This window comes from Dreissena polymorpha, chromosome 1 (assembly GCF_020536995.1).
Source record: "Dreissena polymorpha isolate Duluth1 chromosome 1, UMN_Dpol_1.0, whole genome shotgun sequence".
Taxonomy (NCBI): Eukaryota; Metazoa; Mollusca; class Bivalvia; order Myida; family Dreissenidae; genus Dreissena; species Dreissena polymorpha.
This window is the reverse complement of record NC_068355.1, coordinates 63,195,545-63,217,149: the sequence shown is the minus strand read 5'-3', so window position 1 is coordinate 63,217,149 and position 21,605 is coordinate 63,195,545. Positions and strand designations below refer to the sequence as shown.

Below are 21,605 nucleotides of genomic sequence, written 5' to 3'. Positions count from 1 at the left end.
GAAGATTTGGCCCAATGATATTTGAATGAGTTCAAAAATGGGAACCTTTGCTTGAAAAACATGGCTGCCATGTGGCGGGGCATTTTTTATTATATGGCTATATATGGCTATAGTAAAATCTTGTTAACACTCTAGAGGCCACATTTATAGTCCGATCTTCATGAAACTCGGTTAGAAGATTCATCCCAATAATATCTTGGACGAGTTCAAAAATGATGCCGGTTGGTTTAAAAACATGGCCACCATGGGGGCGGGGCTATTTTCCTTATATGACTATAGTAAATCCTTGTTGTTGTAAACACTCTAGAGGTCACATTTATTTTCCGATCATCATGAAACTTGGTCAGAAGATTTTCCCAATGATATCTTGGATGAGTTCGAAATGGTTTTGATTGCTTTAAAACAGAGCTCCAGATAAGGGCCGTACAGCCGTAAATACACCTTTTTCGTGAAGATTTACGCATTTATTTTTATAAACTGGACGTACAATTATGACTTTAATATCCATTTTACGCATTTACGGAAAAAATCTGGCCATACCGATTTGTCTGCGTCAGCGCGGCGTGATTTGTTGGTCTCTAACCTAACGGCGCTTTTCGTTAGTTTAAATTACCGAAAAGTTGTAGACTGGGTTCATATATTATTGTCTATTCTGTCGCGTGATTTCCTGTAACTTGTAAATCCTTCAAAAACAATATGTCTGCGCACAATGGAATGCCTGCTTAACCGAAAGCGGTTCAAAACAACACTTTGTTGTCATATAATGACTACATATACGGTGTCGTCTAACCATCCTGACATTAAATATGTAAACCCAGAAAAAGACATCATCATCCCGATATTAAACGATTTGATTGCATCGGTGGCTTAAAACGTTAGAAAACACGATGGGAAACGGATGAGACAGTAAAATAAGTCTTCATTTACTTAGCTTACTAGTTGGCTTGTGTTGTCTTGTCAAGAAAAATGAAGAAATAGTATTAGTCATGAGTTTTAATGTGTAGTTGGGTTTATATCATAATTCAGAATGGAAATCCTAATACAGTAACTGTTTAAGAACTACATATATTAATTATAATTGTTGCAAATGTTTCTGTCAAGTCAGTTATACACCCTTCAATATCCAACAACACGGGTAGTACAGTTCTACCTGTGTTTTTGGATATGGTAGTACAGGTACTAATTGATTTTAAGCGTTACTCCTTTTCTTTCTGTCAGTGGCAGTACCGTTACTAATTTCACAAATCCTTATCTGGAGCTCTGCTTTAAAACCATGGCCACCAGGGGCGGGGTATTTTTCCTTATATGGCTATATATGGCTATAGTAAAACCTTGTTAACACTCTAGAGGCCACATTTATTTCCAATCTTTATGAAATTTGGTCAGAAGATTGGTCTCAATGATATCTTGGATGAGTTTGAAAATAATTATGTTTGCTTGAAAAAAATGGCTTCCAAGGGGCAGGGTATTTTCCATATATGGCTATAGTAAAAGCTTGTTAACACATCTAGAGGCCACATTTACTGTCTGATCTTCATGAAACTTGGTCAGAAGATTCATCCGAATAATATCTTGGACGAGTTCAAAAATGATGCCGGTTGGTTGAAAAGCTTGGCTGTCAGTGGGCGGGGCATTTTTCCTTATATGGCTATAGTAAATCTTGTTAACACTCTAGAGGCCACATTTATTTTCCGATCTTTATGAAACTTGGTCAGAAGAATTTTCCCAATAATATCTTGTTATCTCAGGTGAGCGACTTTGAGCCTTTTAGGCCCTCTTGTTTAAGTAAAATTGATGAAAATTACTATATAGCGTACATTGAACGTAATGATTTGATCATAAAGATGATATAAATGACACTAGATATTTGACATATTTGGGAAAAGCTATGATAAAAAGTCATGTTACAATTATAATGCACGATTGTTCCACCAACCTCGTCATCATTCCATCTTCGATAGAGGTTGTGATATGTGTTTTGACCTTCGGAATACTGTGAACATCTAGCTGGATATACATGTATGCTTCAACTCATGGACCTCCTCTTTTTATGCTCAAATGTGTTTACGGGTTTCAATTTTATATTTTCTTACCTGTTTTGTGAATGCCGCCCATCCATTTTCTTGTATATAACAGAGAGGCAGCCGAGAATGAACAGAGAGGCAGCATTTTGACAGAGAGGCCACCGATATGCATCTACACCGTGTCATTTGATTCTTAAGGCAAACTAAAGTGTTCACAAAATTGATATATTTTAGCAATATCCCCTTTCAAAAAAGAGTAAATAATGTAATGTAAGCATTTTATATTTATTACAACTTGCTATTTTAAATAACATATACATATACCAGCATAAAGAAATGGGGGGGGGGGGGGGGGTATTCATCATTTTTGTTACAAGCTCTTATTGATGTAGGAAAAAAGAATAGCATTTAAAGTTCACTAATTTCTGCGTGTCACAGTAATGTGTCTTAGCTGTGCTACACCCAGTTTCAAACACTTTAATAATAGTGCTCCTTTATTACATGTATTTAACACTTGTAGAAGTTATTTGGATTATAGGAATGCCTGTAAGTCTGTCAGTAACATTGTGTACCATGTCCAATAGAAGGACCATGTGCAGTCATAAGGGAGTAAAGGGCAAGAAGATGTACTGCAAGATAACAAATGTTAAGCCATCATCTTTGTGTCAGCTTGTAGGATTTTTTTTACTTACATAATATGTAAGTGTTATTGTAACACAGCCATTCTCGTTTTTTTGGTGCCATTGACCTTGCAAAATATTAAAAAATCAATGTCATTAGATCATACAATCATAAAAGGTTTTCAAAAGAATAGTTCTTCAGAAATATGAACATTTTTTTGTTTTAATCAATTATTTACCATTTGCAAAATATTCACAATCATATTAATAAGAGTATTTTTCAAGTAACGGAAGTTAAACTTCTACTTGGATCATTTTATTGTCAATCCCTTTGTTCTGGAGATATAACTCGTAAATTTCTTGCGAATGAAGATATCATCAACACATTCCAACGTATCGAAAGATAGAATGACGATATCATCAACACATTCCAACGTATGAAAAGATAGAATGAGGATCAAAATCATGCCAACAGCTGATTAGATATTTGACTATTTAGATGGCATTGCTTTTGTTTTACAGTTATTCCTTCATTTTGGATTAGTTACATTTACATTACGAGAAAAAAAAAACATCATCAGAATAATTTTGTATAATTTATTTGAACCAGCCATGTATTATGTATCTGACATAACAGCATGACAAACGCTAGAAACCAACGTATATGCTCTGTAACACTTAAACAAACAAAAGAAAAAAGTAACGAAAGTTAACAATAACATCATCTTTTTTAAAATGACAAAACACAGTCCTTATTTTCTTAGAATACAATATTTAGTAGCTAAATATACATTAAAGTTTTAGTAAAGTTACCAGAACAATATTCGCACACATAAGCGGCATTTTGGGAGCGTATCGACAACCTCACAAATAAGAGAAATGTAGTTTTAACTTAAACATTTTAATAAAAACACACAAATGACTCTCTGAATTGCAAATTATACCATACAAGTATAAATTTATATGTAGCGTAGAGTTAGAAACACATTAACACCAACCTATGCACCGCCACATGTGAGTAAATATATATTTTCAAGAAATGCGAAATGTAACGGAAGTTAATTCTCCATCACCATGTTGTAAATTTAAACAAACAAACCATAATTATTATGCTAAGGCTAGTTTTACAACAACAATGTAAGTATTTGTCATCATAGGATGCAGAAATGGCTGTTAATATTTGAATAAACATACATATCACTGAATTACTGTGGTAACAGCCCTAAACAGTGAGTAAACACAAGTAACATTTTGAACTCATGAATATTGAATATTGGATCATTCACTCGAACTTCACCATATTATATATAAATTCACACACAGATTGGATTGCCAAAGCAAAATTCCGTTCATGTTTAAGACGAAAAACTTCTAAATAGTTCATATTTGCAAACTTTACATGCGTAAATGGTCATTCAAATAACAGTATGTTTGGTAACGGAAGTTAAAGCCACACACATTGAAATGAAGTACATAGTAAATTTAAGTATAAATAAGGAACATATTTTATCTATGCAAATTAAAATATATCTGGTGGTTACAAGGTAGAAATCCTTCTCTTTTGCACTTTAAAACTTAAAAATAATCACATTTGTCAAAATGGACGTATATGTCTAGAAATCCTACTTTGGGTTTTAAAAGCGGTACCTGTTTGAAAAAAAAATATTACTTGATAACTAGGCTATAGATTTAAATTTATCAATCTCAATAAGAATATATCTGGTGGTTACAAGGTAGAAATCCCTCTTTTTTGCGCTTTAAAACTTGAAAATAATCGCGTTTGTGGAAATGGACGTATATGTATAGAAATCCTACATTCGGTTTTAAAATAACACACAAAAAATTACTTACTAACTAGGCTATAGATTTAATGACAATTTTGCACACTTTCAAATTGCATCTATACTTATTGAAATCCTACTTTCGGTTTTAAAATAACAAAAAACTAAATAAATTACTTGCTTACTTAGGCTATAGATTTAATGACAATTTTGCACACTTTCAAACGGCATCTATACTTATTGATTAACATTTACTTCATTTTAAGGTATTTTTATGCCCCCTTTTCGAAGAAATAATGGCATATAGTGATCGGACTGTCTGTCTGTTTGTCTGTCTGTCTGTCTGTCCGTCTGTCTGTCTTTCCGTCACACTTTGCGTTTAGGTTTTGAAAAATGCTCATAACTTCTATGTCCCTTAAGATATAACCTTCATATTTGGTATGCATGTGTATATGGACAAGGCCATTCCATATGCACAAAATTTTATACCCCTGTGACCTTGACCTTGAAGTTAGGGTCCGCGTTTAGGTTTCGAAATCTGTGTTTACGTTTCGAAAAATGCTCATAACTTCTATGTCCCTTGAGATATAATCTTCATATTTGGTATGCATGTGTATATGGACAAGGCCTTTCCATACGCACAAAAAATTTTACCCCTGTGATCTTGACCTTGAACTAAGGGTCCGCGTTTAGGTTTCGAAATCTGCGTTTAGGTTTCGAAAAATGCTCATAACTTCTATGTCCCTTGAGATATAACCTTCATATTTGGTATGCATGTGTATATGGACAAGGCCTTTTCATATGCACACAAATTTTTACCCCTGTGACCTTGACCTTAAAGTTAGGGTCCGCGTTAAGGTTTCGAAATCTGCGTTTAGGTTTTGAAAAATGCTCATAACTTCTATGTCCCTTGAGATATAACCTTCATATTTGGTATGCATGTGTATATGGACAAGGCCTTTTTATACGCACACAAATTTTGACCCCTGTGACCTTGACCTTGAACTAAGGGTCCGCGTTTAGGTTTTGAAATCTGCGTTTAGGTTTCGAAAAAAGCTCATAACTCTTATCAAGCGTTTATAGGGGGCATAAGTCATCCTATGGTGACAGCTGTTGTTTGTATGGTTTAAAAATTTTAGACCTATGTTATCTGTTCATATATTTGCCCAATGAGATCAATTATTTCACTCCCTAATTTAAAATGATCTTTTTCTAGACCCAGAAGGGTACGGCTCTGGGATCTTCGTTAAGATATATCCGGATTGGGGATCCAAGTTTCGTCACGTTTTGATGGCCAGCGGAACAATTTTTCTTTCTTCCCAACTTCTTCAATAAAGTTGATTTTGGTTTTGCTTTCTGTGTCGTCAATTTCTGTAACAAACCCTATGTACCACTAATGATCATACAAAGCTGCACAATAATCACCAATCTCAACTTTAATGCATTCATCGTTACTATTGTCAGTGTCTGCAACCATGTTAACTTCGGATTCTGTGGTATTTTTCTCCACATTTTCTGTTTCAGTTTGATGAACTAATTCTGTGCTTGTAGTCTGCGCACTTTGCTTCGATTTTGCATGTTTCGTTAACAGTTCATTAATTGTCCAACCTTCCCATGTCGAAGTGCTTACATCAGTCAAACAGCTGTTGCAGTTACATGAAACATTTTGAGTGGCAATTTTGTTCTCAACAATAGGAACAACTGCGTGAAGTTTAAAAGTCCCCTTCACAGGTTGAATCGAGGCACTTTGCTGTTTCATATCTTCTGCTGCCCCTTCTCGAAAAAGTGCACTAAATGCGCATTTAATGCGCATTAAATGCACATTTAATGCGCATTAAATGCGCATGTTATTGGCACCGTATTTTTTGCTTAACAAGTGCATTTTATTCTGTTAAAAAAAACAACTTTTTACTAGTGTGTTTATACATATAAGTGTATTTTTTCCATGAAATAATACACTAAAGTGCGTTTATTATGATAATAAGTGCGCTTAAGTTTTTTTTTTAAGCGCATTTATACACTTGAGTGTACTTTAAGACATACAAATAATACACTTCATGGTCAAAGTAAATTTTTTAAAGCGCATTAATACACTTGAGTGCATTTCCAGTCATTCAAATAATACACATTCATAATTAAAAGCGAATTTTTTAAGCGCATTAATACACTTGAGTGCATTCCTAGTCATACAAATAATGCAGTTATCAGTAACTAAAGTAATCTTTCAAGTGCATCAATACACTTGAGTGTGTTATAACTCATACAAATAATACACTTTGTGGAGTATTCAAAGTGAATTTTTTAAGCGCATTAATACACTTGAGTGCATTTCCAGACATACAAATAAAACACTTTATTGAGTATTCAAAGTGAATTTTTGTAAGCACATTAATACACTTGAGTGCATTTCCACTGATACAAATAATACACCTTACAAAATTGAAAGTGATTTTTTTAAGCGCATTAATACACCTTACAGTATTTAAAGTGAATTTTTAAGCGCATTTAATTAATAATACACTTGAGTGCATTTTCAGTCATACAAATGATACACTTTATGAAGTGTTGGAAGGGAATTTTTTACTTCAAATAAATATGCTTAAAAATTAACCAAATTTTAAAAAAATCCCAGCATTTTGAACCCAGCATTCATTCTTGAAATGAAAGGTTTGTGTAAACACATACATAAACAAGATGCGTTTGTGAAATACAATGTCCCCCTATATGACGTTTGACCTTGAAGGATGACCTTGACCTTGTGAAGGATGACCTTGACCTTTCACCACTCAAAATGTGCAGCTCCATGAGATACACATGCATGCCAAATATCAAGTTGCTATCTTCAATATTGCAAAAGTATTCATAAAATAAGCGATTTGGGCCATATATATTTGACCTCTGACCTTGAAGGATGACCTTGACCTTTCACCACTCAAAATGTGCAGCTCCATGAGATGCACATGCATGCCAAATATCAAGTTGCTATCTTCAATATTGCAAAAGTATTTATAAAATAAGCGATTTGGGCCACATATATTTGACCTCTGACCTTGAAGGATGACCTTGACCTTGACCTTTCATCACTCAAAATGTGCAGCTCCATGAGATACACATGCATGCCAAATATCAAGTTGCTATCTTCAATTTTGCAAAAGTATTCATAAAATGAGCGATTTTGGCCACATATATTTGACCTCTGACCTTGAAGGATGACCTTGACCTTTCACCACTCAAAATGTGCAGCTTCATGAGATACACATGCATGCCAAATATGAAGTTTTTATCTTCAATATAGCAAAAGTTATTGCAAAATGTTAAAGTTGGCGCAAACAGACCAACAGACAGACCAACAGACAGGGCAAAAACAATATGTCCCCCACTACTATAGTGGGACATAAAAACAAAAAGTACAATTCAGTAGATAAGTACACACTTTTATTAGAATGTTAAACCTTAAAAAAACAAAAACAAAGGTTACATATCCACATAAAATAGAGGATTCAAACGGGCTATTGCCTATCTGGAATTAACAACTTTAAATATCAAGCTCATAACAGTGATTTTTCTCCCCTCTGATTACCGGTAACTGATTAACAGCCAAATGCAGGTGGTTTCCGCTTCAAAAATATTAAAGTTTTCCCTATCATTTACTAGATTTTTATATATTACATTAATTCCAAATCCCTTTTTAATATGGACAGAAGCAGCACATTTAATTCAATCATATTCTGTATCCTAATATATGATAAATGAACCGTATTCAATTTATATAAATCTATATCTTATTTTTAAGATCTTCCTTTTTTTGTTCATTATTGCGCTAAAATATGCCCTTCTGAGAGCCAGTACGTACAGGTTGTTTTGAATTTCCAAAGAAAATCACGGCATGCTGACAATATTTAGCAGCTAAGCCCCTGTCACTATATTTGTTGTTATACACTGTTCCTTACAAAGAATGCATTCATAAACCACCCTTTATAGAGCAGTTCACCAGCTGATCAGGTCTGAATACTACTGTCATGGTCTGCGAGGCGCTTCTCATGCATGATCTCATTTGAGATCAGGTCCTGAAAGATATTTCATAATGTAAGTGTTAAATATTGCTGTTATGGTAATCTTGTTCAACAATTTCTATAAATATCATAAATTTAAATCAAAACAATTTTGTTGGCTTGTTGTTTTTGTTTGTTTATTTTTGCAATTTTAATCTCGTGATCACATGTGACTTAACGCTTTTCATAAATAATTTAAAGAAATTACGTTTGGTCGAAAATACTGTTTATAAATGTACTAATATTTGTGGTCTCCTTTGGCTGTGTGGACTGGTCGGAAGTGTGACGTCTTTAAAATGCAATTACCTTTATTATATAGTTTTACCTCTAAACAAATCCATCTTTTCATGGTCAAGGACAAGCTACAGGGCGCGGTTTCCAACTCCTGTTCCTATCAAGTTGGCCTGCTCGTGCAGGGTAAAACCTGGTATAAATGTCCATACATCAGGTAGTCCCCCTTTTGCTCCCTTTTTTGGCAGGCGATGATGCACATTCTGTCCAATGGATCTTCCGATCAATGTAAATTACACCTTGGGGTTTAACCTTCAAATATAAAATGTAAAAGTGTTTATTTAATATGGGGGAAAGAAATCTGTTTATTAATGACAAGAAATAGGTATAAATAAATTTTAAGATGACAATAACCATAAAATACAGCCATAATAATTCAAATGGTGTTTTTTTCTTTTAAAATGTATTACATTTACTTATCCATTTACATTTCCCAGTGACAATACATAAATATGATAATGATCATAATTAATTAAATTAAAAAGAGATGCAGAAATGAAAATACAAACCTGTTACAGCTGTTCTTCAGTATTCCAAAAAAAAAACGGCAGTTGTTGAACTATGAGACCATATCACTTTAACCACCCACTTTAAATCTTCTTTGCAACAAACTTATTGTTGATTTACACATTGAAGTAAATACACATTGTTTTCATCACACAATATTTTATGTGCTGAAAGAATTTCAAGACATTTGACACTAGAATTATAAGTCTTTATGGTGCTCAATAATTTAAGTTGCTGAAACCAAATTGTTTACAAAAAATAACTTCCTGTGCTCCAAATAACTTGCTGCGCCCCAACCAATCGAAAGTTGTTTGTTTTCAAATAGATGGTGCCAGAACCAATCAAAAGTCTATAAACACCCTTTTGTTTGGGCTAGATGGAGCACTGATAGGGATTAGTGTTTATGATGCTAATGGATCTCTTATCTGATCCTGAACTTATCTGATATTTATTGAATAATACACAGCACACTTAGCATATTATATTTAATCGTGAATATTTCAATATAACATACTGAATGGTGTTAGCAAATAATAATAATATTATAATATTATTTAAATTGTCTTTTAAAATGTATGTTAATAGTCAATGTGGTAGACATTAATTGAATTGGGGTTAAATATCAGTTTAAGAAAGTTCAAATACTTATTTTTAATGTTGTGGAAATATAATTGATTCTGGCAAGCCCACATAATATTTTAGACACTTTCAATATTTTTAATTAGTTACCCACAGCCTGATTTAGTTGTACTTTTCCCTTTAAAAGCTGCTCTACTGATTCACATATTTTATGAGCAGACAAATTGCAACAATAAGACCATAAACATTATGTGAAGATAAAAAAGAATTCAGTACAATCCTCCTATTAAACACTATATCTCTGTCCTTTAACTTCAGTTATTTGCTACAGTGTTGCTCTTTTTTATGAAGATGCACTAAAACTACACTTGTACAGAAAGAATATTTTTTTTGCAAATTAGAAGATACACTTATATGTACAAAAAATGCACTTCATTAAAAAAATGCACTTATTGCATAAAAAGATGCTCTTTGTCTACAGAAGATACACTAAAAGTACAGTAAAATACACTTAAATATAATGAAAATACAGAAAAAATGCAGTTTAGTGCACTTAATTATGAAAAAAGTGCAGAAAAAATACACTTTTCGGTAAAAATGCAGAAAAAATACACTTTTTAAAGCGTATTTTGTTAAAAAGTGCATTTTATTTCGAGAAGGGGCGGCATTATACATTTCCTCTGAAAGTAGTATGACACTGAAGTTTCTTTGTCAGTCTGATTCCCTGCCCATGCAAGCAAAGAAATCCTTGCCTGCGGACTGTTTTACACTTCCACCAAGGCCTTCACATGGCCCTTTCCCATGTCCACTTTCCAGAAAGTCCCATCTAGCACCAACTCCAAAGAGTGTCATGTCGGGTTAAAAACTCAAATATGCTTTTGTTTCGGTATTGGGCATGGGCGATTCTGTCAAGTAGTGAACATATTTCAAGGCAGAATATTCACGTTTGATGATGGGAATCAGATTTGATATCATTGCTGTTACCATTGCAGCATTATGAATGTTGAGGTCAGAAATTCCAACAACACTTTTGTGGGTTTCCGTGTGTGTCTTTAGAAAATATATCACTGTTGTGTGTAAAGTTACTTGTTCGCTTGTCCAATATGCGGACTGAACTTCATTTAGTGCGGCACATGTGAAATTTTCTGCAAAGTCCATCCAAACAAGAACATGACCATCCTGTAAGTTTTCTCGGAGTCTTCGCATTTCATTGTACTGGTTCTTCACTCTGTCTACGTGTTCTCGAAAAAGCTTAACATCCCCCTTAAGCATTTCAACAAATCTGTCTTTTGATAAAACTGTTTGGACTTGTTTCCATCTGAACTTTCCATTTTCTTCTTGGCGTTTCCACTCTGTGTATGTTACATCTGGTTTGTCTATTTTCTGTAATTTCTCACTTATTTCATAGTCAGTGTTCTTAGCAACAAAGTCATATGGGTTCTTTGTGCCAGCTATGTCTTAAATTGCTTTTTGCTTTAGCGCAATATTTTGGTGGCGGGAACAAAGGCAGGTATTTCGATTGCAAAAGTTCACAAGTAATACATGCTTTGGTCTCATTTTGCAAAATGCAGCTCTCGAGAGCTTGCTATCTGGATTCTCTAGTCTGAATTAGGCATGCAGATTGTGAAGAAAGTCAGTTAGTATTCGTTTTTGCAGTTTTCCCTTTTCATCCTTCTTTCCGGGCATTGTAATGCAATTGTCCTTGCGTTCAAAAAACTTTTGAACTTCATTCCTTACATACTTTCGTTTGCTGAATGATTCTCGCTGCTTTTTCTTAACCAAGCCAGTTTCTGCTTATACCAAGCTTCCTTCCAAAGGATCTCAAACACTTGTACTTTCTTGCTATATGCAATCCACTGTGTCTTAGAGACTTCGACATCTTCACTTCATGTTCTAGAACATGAAACTCTAATAATCTCTTTCTAATGTTCTTGTGTTTTCTTGGAGATAGTCCAGAATCTCTTAAAATCTTATTGGCCTTTGATTTTGGTGTTAAATCAGCTAGAATGCCTTTTCTTTTGTTAGTGGATATGCCTGTGTTTATGATGCTCTGTCTAGCTGATGCATAATTGGTTATGCATGCATCTTCTTCTGATACAGTGACATCAGGATGTGACCAGTCTTCTGTTGTTGACCTTTCCTCATCTGTTGTCACAATCATGTTAACTTCAGAATCCTCAGTTGATGTTGATATTTCATCATCGGTAATTTGCAGCTGTTTTCTCTTTGATTTTTGTACTTGTTTTTGTAGTCGTCACTTTACTTTCACAAGCTTTGAAATTTCTTTTATTAGATTATTTATTTGTTTTGAGGTTTTCATAAGCTTTGATTTACATTTACATTTTCGTGTTTTGGTTCCCGCTTTCTTCTCAAAATTTAACTTGACTGTCAACGTGTTCATGCTAGATATACCTGTATCACTCTGTCGCGTTTGAATAGTTTCGGCATTTAAGATTTTCTCTTGTTGCTCTTTTTTTCTTTTATAATGGTGCTGAACTCTTTTGAGAGTACGTCTTTTCTTTGCATCGGTATCATTTAACAATGACGTTGGTATGTATGCAATTCGTTTTCTTTCCCGATCTTTCTTCAGGTAATTTCCTGATTCTTTCTTTTTCTTTTCTCTATACCTTCTCTGAATTTCAGCTCTTGACATTGGCATTCTGTAATAAATAACGTGCATGATGAGTTTGATACATATTGAACAGTGGTTAAGCATTGAATAATCTTTAGAATAGTTGTAAATTTTATTAACTTCCGTTACCTTCTTTGAATGGAATATTAGTATGTAAGAATGTTTCCTTAAACATAAATTTGGTGAAAATGTAAGAGGAATGTACTTGCCTATTAGTTTTATATATATATATATACACTGCAACTCCAATATATCGCGGTTGAAGGGGTCCAAAGATCGCGACCGTGATATATCCGGGAGCGATATAAATTGTAAGGTTATGTATGCATGTATATGTATGCATTAGCATCGTTATGCAATCTCAAAACACGCTATTTACCAATCTTATTCAATTATGTGTTATATCCATATGTTATTCATTGGTATAACACAAAACATTATTCCTTTGAGTATTTTCAAATGCATATAATTAAATTTGTAATCCGAAAAACATTGCCGAGTTGTATTGTTCAAGAAAGCATGCACAAATTAGACCCATGTACAAAATGACGTCATTCATTCTCATGAAAAGAATGGAAAGCATGGGTTTTAATAGTTTTAATAGTAGTGCATTTTGACAACGTGAGGGATCTTTACCTCTAAATTAAAAGCAAGTAGTTTACACTGTATCTAAGCACACAGATTGTTGAGATAGGTCAGTATTGACTTGTGACATTTACAGCTATAATTGTGTACACCTTCATGTGTGCACTGGTGCGTTTCGGCAGTTCAAATCAAATTCAATACAGAATGGTAACACCCGAAATGACCTGTGATGTTTGACAAGAGGGGCTATTGTTTATCGCAGTACACAGGTGTTAAAGTGATGTACAATGTAAGCAAACAATCTGGTCAAAACTGGATTATGAATGTTGGATTAAAGTTGGTGAAAAAAGGGAAAATACCAGCTTGAAACGGATTCTAATTCATCAAATTCTCAGATTAAAACATTTTATTTGGGGATTATGCTCGTCAGATTTTTGGTAGCCATAGCTGATTCGCGATATATTGGACAACGCGATATAACGGACTGTGATATATTGGAGTTGCAGTGTACAATGTCTAGTTGTCAGTGGTTCACATTATATCTTACATTATTCAGCCATGTTTAACTTCCGTTACCAATACCAAAAATACTTTGATTATGACTTCTGCATTTTAAAATCAAGTTTCTATATTTTGACTATTAGGATAAAAAAGTATATGGATCTTTAAATTTATAATATTCTGTTCTTTAAACCACTGACAAAGTTAATTATCCTTAAATGTATTTGCGATTAACTTCCGTTACATTTATGTTTTTTGTTTCCGAAATGATTATATCTGGCTTCTATGTTACAACAACGATGTTTGCTTGTTGCCCACAAGTTATATGTACAAAGGAGTAATCATTATATTATACTGTCAAATAATGAATTAATTATCACATCATCAATATGCAAAAAAGTCAACTTAATTACCTCCCTTCGTTTCGTTGATCCAAACGATGTTGTTTTACATATCAGATATTTACATTTGTGGCGCCCTTGAAACAAACGCAGAAGAGGCTATGACGTAGCGGTGCACTCGCAAAATAATTTAGTCGTGATGTTCACTTAGGGTTAATCGATTAATACCGATCTTGTAACGGATGTTAACAGTCACGAAAGTAATCATTATGCCAATGTTTTGGCACTTTAAATAAAAAAACAATACAATAACAGAAATTAAGTGGTCCTGGTTTTGTTAATAAGCAAAAAATTAAATTTAAATGCAATCGGTAACATGTAAACTCATAAGAAATTCTGTATATGGCAGTCACGGAAGTTAATTTCGTTTTGATCCTTTCCCAACCGTGATTCTGTTTGTGATCATTACCATAAATATCTTTATGATTATATATAAAAAAGTCGATCTTTGAAAAAGTTATATAACTATCAAATAAAGTCGACCACTGCTTTATATAACGTGCATCTGTTTAAAACAGTATTCTATAACAGCGATCACGGAAGTTAACAACTTTTTGGCGACAAGCGATAATGTTGTAAAAAACCTTTAAAACTATTTTGTACTCAAGGAAAAACTTTTGAAAAACTAGGTTCGATATTGTAACAAATTTTTGGCACAAACTAAGTGAGGAAGGGTATAGACAATTAAGTATAAATAACTTCTATAAGTATAGACCCATGCCGGCGACATCCAAAATTCGGTAATTTTCGCATATTCTGAAGCATACTGTGACATGATTTTGTGTTTTAGCAACTTAAAAATGACTTAGGTTTATCGTATGGCATATGCAAAAAATTACGTACACCATTTGCTTTAATGTGAAATTCAGTGAATGAAAGCTGCGACATGCAAAAATGCAAATGGCACTGAAAAAACGAGAATGGCTGAACAATATGAAACAGATATAGGTCAGTCATGTCCTCGCCAAATCACGGTCATACTTGGAAGGTCAACATTTGAAGCCGCCAAATTCTGACTGCTTTATATCTCATATATCAATTGGAAGATTTCTTGAAAAATGTTAGTCATTCAGAAGATGTGCATTAGTCCCTAAAGTTCAAGGTCTTTACTTGAAGGTGAAAAGAATCACAGCAGGCGATGAAGCTGACTATGGCATTGCATTTTTGAATTCCTATTTGTACACCCATAACCACATCATATGAAATAAGATAACGTATCAAACAAAGACAACTGAAGGTACTGGTAGGTAACTGACCACCACATTAGGATTATTGCGTACATTAACATAGCATTAACATGTTTCAGAGACATTTACGATCCAGCAGGCGATAGACAACATTGGATTTGGAAAGTTCCAGGTTAAACTCTCCATTCTCACGGGGTTGGCCTGGGTAAGTACACTGATACAACAATCAAATGTCTGCAAAAGGTACCCAGGGATTTCAGTAGATTTTGAAAACCAGGAGTCAACATGACCCAAGGCTGCATAATAGGGGTCAAAATGAAAATGCTTGGGGTCAAAATACTCAAGAATCTTGAAATTTGTTCCTTTATGACTGTTTTCTATTTTGTAAAATCTTATTTATATGTATCATGGTGAAAAGCATTATTTGTAGCATACAAGATCATTTCTTGTCCTTTAAAAAGTTGGATTATGGAAAAGAAATGTGTCAAAATGATGCAAGGCTATTGTTTTGCTGGAGTCAATAATGAGAAAATTGCAATTTGCTTGCATCAAAACGCAGGATTCTGCTTCAATTGAAATCCCTGGTACCTCTCTCAATCAGATTGTCCAAATAAAAGAATTATAAGAGAAATAAGAAATATCTTTAAAAAAGATATACGGCGTTGATTGTGGTTGCAGTTAATGAAAGATAAAGACTTCAATGAATGAGATCAAAGATGTCTAAGTGAATGTCTTTTTCTGTGCAGTTCTTAGCTGCAGCAAACGCAGTACGGGATGATACGCGGAGTTTTCGCGGCTTATTTTACATTATAACATATTGCTGGTCATAAACGTATAGATACAAAACAGAAAACCAAAAGAAGAATGGAAGTGAAATTAAAACATATGAGTCAACCGGCTACACGCGAAGTATCCGTATATATTTTAAATATTTATATGGGCGTTCTTCGAACAAACCCGTTTTAGTGGTTTGTCTGGTGATTCGATTTTTAACAGTATCGAGAATCATTGCGCTCATGCTTAATTCATTAGTCAATATGATGGCATAATTCTTGTTAAATTAATTAAAAATAATATTTATCATGGTATTGTTGTAAAACACATTAAGAATCTATTATTGACATACCATATGATATCGCTGGATATCTTCATTTAACATCTGTCTGGTCTAAAGAAAATTCCAGTTCACCTAGTTCACGCTATAGCGTCTTTATTATGTAACGATTATTTTCCTGGCCGCGAACTCCGATCAGCACATAGGGTAGAGACGCAGCGATGACCTGTATGTAAACTCTGACATTCACACACAGTGGCCGCAAATTGACCCGATATACCTCGCGAGTTGAAATGCAATGCATTAAAGTGAGTCTTCGCTTCCACTGCTCTCTATACTTTAACATGTTGACAGGAATATGGAAGTTAGTAATAAATATGAGAAAATAGCCTTTAAGTGCAAACGTTCTCGCGATGAAAATCTTCTGAAAATAAAAGGTGGACGCACAAACTGTATTGATGTCGAGATTGAGTGTAAAACTGTTCTATCTATTAAGCCTTTTCATTAGATATAAAATTGTTTCATGCTGAACACGCAGTAAAACAGTGTTACAAAGACGCGGACATGTTTCCAATGTTCTGGTCGTATTCTCAAATCAGCCAATGCAGTCAATGAAGTGTATTCATCTGTACTTGGCCGCGGGAAGTTTTATTTGAATTCTATTGGACGCTAACAAAGGTCAGGCTAAGGTGAAAAGCTGGCTTAATACAGCTTACGCCGAAAAAATCAATAATATTGGTAACTTTCAATTGTGCATGCAGTTTAACCAAACCATACTGGCACATGTTCCAGAATGATTTCAATGCAATTTTGTTGATGTAGAAAATAATCTCAAACAAAAGCAGCTGAAGTTTCAAGATGCTTTCCTATGGCGTTTTGAAGAAATTGTATTTATACAAGTGTTGCTAGTTATTTCAATTGAAGCAGAATCCTGCATTTTGATGCAAGCAAGTTGCATTTTTCTCATGTTTGACTCCTGCTAAAAATTAGCCTTGCATGATTTTGACACATTTAATTGTTTTCCACAATCCAACTTGATCAAAAAAGGACCAAAAATGATCATAATAAAGCTTTTGTGAAAATGTTTTATTCATTATTATGATAAATATGCTTTTACAAAACCTTAAACATGCATTTAGGAAATTTCAAGTTACTTCAGTATTTTGACCATTATTTTTATTTTGAGACCTTGGGTCAATATGACTCCTGGTTTTAAAAATCTACCGAAATCCCTGGTTGTATTAGAAATGTGATTTCATGGTTAGTGTGCTGCTGTAGGTAACAAATGCCATGGAGATGATTTTGCTCTTTTTTGTTTCACAGTTACTGTATCTACATGGTTACTTTACTGTTGAAGATTGTTGACAACATGGAGATAATTATTAGGTTTAACCCTTTCAGCACTGGAACCAAATTTTAAAGGCCTTTGAAAACAGTTTGGATTCAGATGAGACGCCACAGAACGTGGCGTCTCATCAGGATTCAAACTGTTTGCTATTCTAATAGTATTCTTGGGAAAAAAAATCTAACAAAATGCTTATTTTAGAAATTCAGCAGATGACAATTCAGCAGACGACAAATTTCCCAGCATGCAAAGGGTTAATTGTCCCCTTAGGTTCTGTATAACCTTGGTCACTGTGCTGTTTGAGTTGGCAGATGCTATAGAAATAATGATTCCTCATTGTTCCAAAAGATATTGTATCAGTGTGGTTACTGTGATATTGCAGATGGCAGATGCCATGGAGATGATGATCTTGTCCATCCTGTCTCCAGCCCTGCACTGTGACTGGCAGATCAACGAGTGGAAACAGGCTCTCATCACCATGGTAATCACATCTTGTATGCAGTGTGTGCCATGTGTGCAGTGTGTGTAGTGTGTGCAGTGTGTGTAGTGTGTGCAGTGTGTGTAGTGTGTGCAGTGTGTGTAGTGTGTGCAGTGTGTGTAGTGTGTGCAGTGTGTGTAGTATGTGCAGTGTGTGTAGTGTGTGTTGTTTGTGTAGTGTGTTGTTTGTGCAGTGTGTGTAGTGTGTGCAGTGCGTGTTGTTTGTGTAGTGTGTTGTTTGTGCAGTGTGTGCAGTGTGTGTTGTTTGTGTAGTGTGTTGTTTGTGCAGTGTGTGTAGTGTGTGCAGTGTGTGCAGTGTGTGCAGTGTGTGTAGTATGTGTAGTGTGTGTAGTGTGTGTAGTGTGTGTAGTATGTGTAGTGTATGCAGTGTGTGCAGTGTGTGCAGTGTGTGCAGTGTGTGTAGTGTGTGCAGTGTATGTAGTGTGTGTAGTGTGTGCAGTGTGTGTAGTGTGTGCAGTGTGTGTAGTGTGTGCAGTGTGTGTAGTGTGTGCAGTGTAAGCAGTGTGTGTAGTGTGTGTAGTGTGTGCAGTGTGTGCAGTGTGTGCAGTGTGTGTAGTGTGTGCATTGTGTGTAGTGTGTGTAGTGTGTGCAGTATGTGTAGTGTATGCAGTGTGTGTAGTGTGTGCAGTGTGTGTAGTGTGTGTTGTTTGTGTAGTGTGTGCAGTGTGTGTAGTGTGTGCAGTGTGTGTAGTGTGTGCAGTGTGTGTTGTTTGTGTAGTGTGTGTAGTGTGTGCAGTGTGTGTTGTTTGTGCAGTGTGTGTAGTGTGTGCAGTGTGTGCAGTGTGTGTAGTGTGTGTAGTGTGTGTAGTATGTGTAGTGTGTGTAGTGTGTGTAGTGTGTGCAGTGTGTGCAGTGTGTGCAGTGTGTGTAGTATGTGTAGTGTGTGTAGTGTGTGCAGTGTGTGTAGTATGTGTAGTGTGTGTAGTGTGTGTAGTGTGTGTAGTGTGTGTAGTGTGTGTAGTGTGTGCAGTGTGTGCAGTGTGTGTGTGTGTGTAGTATGTGTAGTGTGTGTAGTGTGTGCAGTGTGTGCAGTGTGTGCAGTGTGTGTAGTGTGTGCAGTGTGTGTAGTGTGTGCAGTGTGTGCAGTGTGTGTAGTGTGTGCAGTGTGTGTAGTGTGTGTAGTGTGTGCAGTGTGTGTAGTATGTGTAGTGTGTGTAGTGTGTGCAGTTTGTGTAGTGTGTGCAGTGTGTGTAGTGTGTGCAGTGTGTGCAGTGTGTGTAGTGTGTGCAGTGTGTGTAGTGTGTGCAGTGTGTGTAGTGTGTGTTGTTTGTGTAGTGTGTTCAGTGTGTGCAGTGTGTATAGTGTGTGCAGTGTGTGTTGTTTGTGTAGTGTGTGCAGTGTGTGTAGTGTGTGCAGTGTGTGCAGTGTGTGTAGTGTGTGCAGTGTGTGTTGTGTTGCGTAGTGTGTGTAGTGTGTGTAGTGTGTGCAGTGTGTGCAGTGTGTGCAGTGTGTGTAGTGTGTGCAGTGTGTGTAGTGTGTGCAGTGTGCGTAGTGTGTGCAGTGTGTGTAGTGTGTGCAGTGTGTGTTGTTTGTGCAGTGTGTGTAGTGTGTGCAGTGTGTGTAGTGTGTGCAGTGTGTGTAGTGTGTGCAGTGTGTGCAGTGTGTGTAGTGTGTGCAGTGTGTGTAGTGTGTGTAGTGTGTGCAGTGTGTGCAGTGTGTGCAGTGTGTGTTGTTTGTGCAGTGTGTGTAGTGTGTGCAGTGTGTGTAGTGTGTGTTGTTTGTGCAGTGTGTGTAGTGTGTGCAGTGTGTGTAGTGTGTGTTGTTTGTGCAGTGTGTGTAGTGTGTGCAGTGTGTGTAGTGTGTGTTGTTTGTGCAGTGTGTGTAGTTTGTGTAGTGTGTGTTGTTTGTGCAGTGTGTGTTGTTTGTGTAGTGTGTGTAGTGTGTGCAGTGTGTGTAGTGTGTGCAGTGTGTGTAGTGTGTGTTGTGTTGTGTGTAGTGTGTGCAGTGTGTGTAGTGTGTGTAGTGTGTGTAGTGTGTGTAGTGTGTGTGCAGTGTGTGTTGTTTTGTAGTGTGTGTGTGTGTAGTGTGTAGTGTTGTGTGTGTTGCAGTGTGTGCAGTGTGTGTTGTTTGTGTAGTGTGTGCAGTGTGTGCAGTGTGTGTAGTGTGTGCAGTGTGTGTAGTGTGTGCAGTGTGTGTTGTTTGTGTAGTGTGTGTAGTGTGTGCAGTGTGTGCAGTGTGTGCAGTGTGTGTAGTGTGTGTAGTGTGTGTAGTGTGTGTAGTGTGTGTTGTTTGTGCAGTGTGTGCAGTGTGTGTTGTTTGTGTAGTGTGTGCAGTGTGTGCAGTGTGTGTAGTGTGTGCAGTGTGTGTAGTGTGTGTAGTGTGTGCAGTGTGTGTAGTGTGTGCAGTGTGTGTTGTTTGTGCAGTGTGTGCAGTGTGTGTTGTTTGTGTAGTGTGTGCAGTGTGTGCAGTGTGTGTAGTGTGTGCAGTGTGTGTAGTGTGTGCAGTGTGTGTAGTGTTTGTGTAGTGTGTGTAGTGTGTGCAGTGTGTGTAGTGTGTGTAGTGTGTGCAGTGTGTGTAGTGTGTGCAGTGTGTGTTGTTTGTGCAGTGTGTGTAGTGTGTGCAGTGTGTGTAGTGTGTGCAGTGTGTGTAGTGTGTGCAGTGTGCGCAGTGTGTGTAGTGTGTGCAGTGTGTGTAGTGTGTGCAGTGTGTGTAGTGTGTGTTGTGTGTGCAGTGTGTGTAGTGTGTGCAGTGTGTGTAGTGTGTGCAGTGTGTGCAGTGTGTGTTGTTTGTGCAGTGTGTGTAGTGTGTGCAGTGTGTGTTGTTTGTGTTGTGTGTGCAGTGTGTGTAGTGTGTGCAGTGTGTGCAGTGTGTGTAGTGTGTGTAGCGTGTGTTGTTTGTGTAGTGTGTGCAGTGTGTGCAGTGTGTTTTTTGTGCAGTGTGTGTAGCGTGTGTTGTTTGTGCAGTGTGTGCAGTGTTGTTTGTTTGTGCAGTGTGTGTAGTGTGTGTTGTTTGTGCAGTGTGTGCAGTGTGTGTAGTGTGTGTTGTTTGTGCAGTGTGTGTAGTGTGTGCAGTGTGTGTTGTTTGTGCAGTGTGTGCAGTGTTTGCAGTGTGTGTAGTGTGTGTAGTGTGTGCAGTGTGTGTAGTGTGTGCAGTGTGTGCAGTGTGTGTAGTGTGTGAAGTGTGTGCAGTTTGTGTAGTGTGGGAAGTGTGTGTAGTGTGGGCAGTGTGTGCAGTGTGTGTAGTTTGTGTAGTGTGTGTTGTTTGTGTAGTGTGTGCAGTGTGTGTAGTGTGTGTTGTTTGTGCAGTGTGTGCAGTGTGTTTTGTGTGTGCAGTGTGTGTAGTGTGTGTTGTTTGTGCAGTGTGTGCAGTGTGTGTAGTGTGTGTTGTTTGTGCAGTGTGTGTAGTTTGTGTAGTGTGTGTTGTTTGTGCAGTGTGTGTAGTGTGTGTAGTGTGTGTGTTTTGTGTAGTGTGTGTTGTTTGTGCAGTGTGTGTAGTGTGTGTTGTTTGAGCATTGTGTGTAGTGTGTGTAGTGTGTTGTTTGTGCAGTGTGTGTAGTGTGTGCAGTGTGTGTAGTGTGTGCAGTGTGTGTAGTGTGTGTAGTGTGTGCA

At 36.3% G+C, this 21,605-nt stretch overlaps 1 protein-coding gene across 6 annotated transcripts in view; it reads left to right on the top strand.

The window, feature by feature from the left end:
- LOC127832116 (synaptic vesicle 2-related protein-like) overlaps nucleotides 1–21,605 on the top strand; it is a 94,875-nt gene that overhangs the window by 24,714 nt on the left and 48,556 nt on the right. For all 6 annotated transcript variants that reach the window (XR_008026700.1, XM_052357356.1, XM_052357372.1 and 3 more), the window contains 2 exons: nucleotides 15,280–15,365; nucleotides 17,942–18,040. Coding sequence is in view for 5 of the 6 variants with exons in the window: in XM_052357356.1 (XP_052213316.1) it covers nucleotides 15,280–15,365; nucleotides 17,942–18,040 (185 nt within the window). In the remaining variant the exon portion in view is untranslated. The remainder of the gene's footprint in view (nucleotides 1–15,279; nucleotides 15,366–17,941; nucleotides 18,041–21,605) is intronic.